The sequence below is a fragment of the Henckelia pumila genome, chromosome 4, assembly GCF_033568475.1.
Source record: "Henckelia pumila isolate YLH828 chromosome 4, ASM3356847v2, whole genome shotgun sequence".
NCBI lineage: Eukaryota > Viridiplantae > Streptophyta > Magnoliopsida > Lamiales > Gesneriaceae > Henckelia > Henckelia pumila.
In genome coordinates, this window is record NC_133123.1 from 197,450,750 (window position 1) to 197,454,518 (window position 3,769).

At 36.2% G+C, this 3,769-nt stretch overlaps 1 protein-coding gene across 1 annotated transcript; it reads right to left on the reverse strand.

Moving 5' to 3' along the window:
* Window positions 1-869: 869 nt before the first annotated feature.
* On the reverse strand, window positions 870-3,358 carry LOC140862561 (uncharacterized). The gene is made up of 4 exons (XM_073265588.1): window positions 2,529-3,358; window positions 1,877-1,978; window positions 1,678-1,783; window positions 870-1,580 (listed from the first exon to the last, which is right to left on the reverse strand). Exons 1-4 carry the CDS (start codon window positions 3,356-3,358, stop codon window positions 870-872), a joined length of 1,749 nt encoding a protein of 582 aa, XP_073121689.1.
* Window positions 3,359-3,769: the final 411 nt, after the last annotated feature.

Genomic DNA, 3,769 nt, shown 5'->3' on the forward strand with positions numbered 1-3,769 from the left:
CAGGGGACACGTGAATGGATTTGGGAAGGATATAGAAAGGTCGAGGGAAGGATATAGATTAGGCATGTATATGTATCTATGTTTATAATAGCTATAATAACATATTTAATAATATATGTACTTAAAATTAATAATTTACATAATTATAAAATATTAATAATTTTTTTTGCACATGAATTGTTAATTTTTTTTATATTAATTTAGAATGAATGATGATGTAAACATAATAATTTTCATAATATAAATGTAAAAATATAAATTTTGAAAGTCAAATAATATTTTCATTTTTATATTTATTTAGAAATTCATAAATAAAGATAATTTTGTCAACTAGTATAATAAAAATATAATTTGAAGTATGATTAATATTTTTTGAAGTGTCAATAACACTACCCAAAATTTAATTATATTATAATAATAACATGTTACAACATCATTTTTTTGCTTATCAAATAATAAATATAATTGAGCATTCATTAACAATATTTATTCTAATTACATAATTATAAATATGCATTAATTAAATTATTAATTTAATAATAACTTTGGTGATTTCGAGAATTTTTTTCAAACTTAATTATAATAATAACTTTGACAATAATTATTATATAAATTAAGTATTCGACAACAATAAATAATAATAATAATACTAATGGTTAGATGTTAATTATTACGAGAATGAATTTTTTAGGAATGACTTATTTATGAAAATAAAAAATAACAATAGTAATGGATAGATATTAATAAGATTAATGAAAAAAATATTTAATAATGATATTAATCTAAAATAAAAGCAATAAATTTCATAATAGCGAAAATGGTAATTTAATACTAGAGAAACATTCACAGATTTATAAATATAACATTACTTAATCACTTTCAACTTCGAAGTTTTCGTCGCTACTTTCTTGTACATCTTCGGTTCCGCTGTCTGTGCTTAACGCGTCAAGTTCATCGTCAAAGTTAACAGTGGCATCGACAAGGTTTTCTGAATTCAAAAGAAATTGTGTTTCAACTTCATGAACTTGACTTTCATTGTTTTGAAATGCACTTGTCGCGTCGGTCTGTACGTTATTGTCAGTTACGATGTCTGCAACATAAGCCCTCTGTCTCAAACCGCTTACATAAAGCCAAGCAGAAGGGGTTCTACCTGAAGTTGGGTATTGCAAGAACACGACCTGTGAAGCTTGTGTAGCGAAGACGAAGAGTTCGTTTCTGGGAAGATGTCTGGTCCGGTTCACCTCAACAATTTTGTACTTACGGTGAACGCGCGTACCTAGTCTAGGATGTGGATTGTACCAACAACATTTAAATATTACGGTCTTCTTCAACGGGAGACCAGGGTATTCAATCTCAATGATCTCTTCGATGAAGCCGTAATATTCGGTTTGAACATCATCACTTGAATGACCACGAACTTGAACGCCTAAATTATCTGTAGCTTTAAACGTTGTGTCGTGAACAGTGTAGAATTTAAAACCGTTAATACAATAACCTCTGTAAGTATTAACTTTTCGCATTGGACCAGGCGCTACTTGTTTAATCTGTTCTGAGACGAACTCTCCTTGTTGCTCGATAGCCTACGTTGAGCATACAATATTGTCAATAGCACCTCGAAGGTGATGAGAGTAATAATAATTAATGTTAAATATTAAATTAATTACAATTTAATCTTACTCTTATGTAAGATTTGAAACAACCGAAGTAGTTAGCCTGTATGTTGGAGTCTAAATCTTGATTACTTATCCCAGGAATCTCGGCACGTATTTGGTCCTCGTAAATGCTGTGCAGATATGAAAATGTTGTCAGAATGAAATACTACGAAAATGTGTATACATATCGGTAATATTGAAAACGCAAACATAACATTGCATACCTCACGTAGGACTTCAGTTCAACACAGTTCAACAAAACATATGTCGCCACAACATGGTATTCCTCGTTTGACAGCAATCTAAGTCTTTTACTACCGATATGTCTACCACGTACCATAAATATTGCAAAAATCTCTGACCCAATCTCGTTCACTATGTTTTGTTGTTGGCGTCTAGTCTTCCGCTGTCTTGTTTGTATCGAGTCACCAAAGTAATGCTCGCAAAAAATGGAAGCCTCACTGACCAAATAAGCATTTCATATGGATCCCTCCACGCGTGCTTTATTACGAACCGTGCTCTTCAACCTTCGTAAAAATCTTTCGAAAGGATACATCCACCTAAATTGTACTGACCAGCAATGCAAGCTTCGTGGGGGCAGATGGACGCAAAGATGTTCCATACAATCAAAGAAACTTGGTGGAAATATCTTCTCCAACTTACAAAGAATTACTGGTATCTGCTCATGCAAGCGCATCATGTCACTCTGTTTAATATTACGAGCAGTTAGGTCTGCAAAAAATAGACTTAACTCGGTCAATGCCTCCTAAACCTCTCTGGGTAACAACTCCTTGAATGCAACGGGTATTAGTCGTTGCATGAATACGTGACAATCATGACTCTTCATACCGAACATCCGCAATTTGTTTAACGCACCTGGACATGTTGGAGGCATAACCATCCGAGAAACGGACATCCTTAAGCCATCTGCAAAGAACCTCCCTTGCACTACGCTCCAAAGTGTAACTAGCCTTGGGATGTCTACCTGTAGACACATCTGGATGTAATTCAGTTCTGATACGCATTTCAACCAGATCTGCCCTTGATTTTGCATTGTCTTTCGTACGTCCGGGGACATTCATGATCGTGTTGAAAACATTGTCAAAAATATTCTTCTCGATGTGCATGACATCCAAATTGTGTCTGATCAGATTCGTAAGCCAATACGTTAACTCCCATAAAATACTGCGTCTTCTCCAACCACATCTTGCCAAATGACATATCTCTCTGTTTTGGACATCGTATGAAGGTAGAAAACCATAATCTTCTATATCATTTAGCAGCTCGGTTCCTGTTCTGATGGCAGGAGCAGGATGCAAAACAATTCTCCCTCGTATAAACATGTTTTTCTTACGCCATAGTCGGTGATAATCGGGCAGAAACTTCCTGTGGTTGTCGAACCATGACGTCTTACCACTGTGCACTAGTGTGAACGCTTCCGAATCAGACATGCAATAAGGGCATGCTTGTTTTCCAGCTGTGCTCCAACCGGAAAGCATCGCATACGCTGGGAAATCACTTATGGTCCACATCAATGCTGCTCTCATCGTGAAGTTAGTCTGCGAGTGTATGTCGTATGTGGCAGCACCATCGTACCAAAGTTCTTGAAGCTCGAAAATCAATGGTTGCAAGAAAACATCAAGCTTATCCTTCGGGTTACTCGGTCCAGGTGCGATCAAAGAGAGGAACATGACCTCATCTTTCATACACATCCAAGGTGGCAGATTGTACGGCGTTAAAATGACGGGCTAGGATGAGTATTGTTGTCCCGTTTGGCCAAATGGTTGGAATCCATCTGTTGAAAGTCCTAACCTGAAATTTCTAATTTCTGCAGCAAACCACGGGTGTGTTTCGTCAAAATGACGCCATGCTGGAGAATCAGATGGGTATGTCATCGTCTCCATGTCAAAATGGTGGTCGTGATGCCATCGCATATGAGAAGCAATCGCGGTGGATGCATACAGCCGCTGTAGACGAGGAGTGATGGGAAAATAATACATCCTCTTATAGGGAGTTTGTTTCTTATTATTTTGGATTCCACGCCGACGAGATGGTTTGTATCGAGGATGTTCACAAATCTTGCGTTCGGATAAGTCTGAATCTGTACCCCAGTAAAT

Coding starts and splice junctions, on each gene's coding strand:
- LOC140862561 (XM_073265588.1), bottom strand. CDS start 3,358: ATGAAAGATGAGGTCATGTTCCTCTCTTTGATCGCACCTGGACCGAGT. Junction 1,979..2,528: donor TATGCCTCCAACATGTCCAG/GTGCGTTAAACA, acceptor GGTACGTGGTAG/ACATATCGGTAGTAAAAGAC. Junction 1,581..1,677: donor GTTTCAAATCTTACATAAGA/GTAAGATTAAAT, acceptor TGCTCAACGTAG/GCTATCGAGCAACAAGGAGA.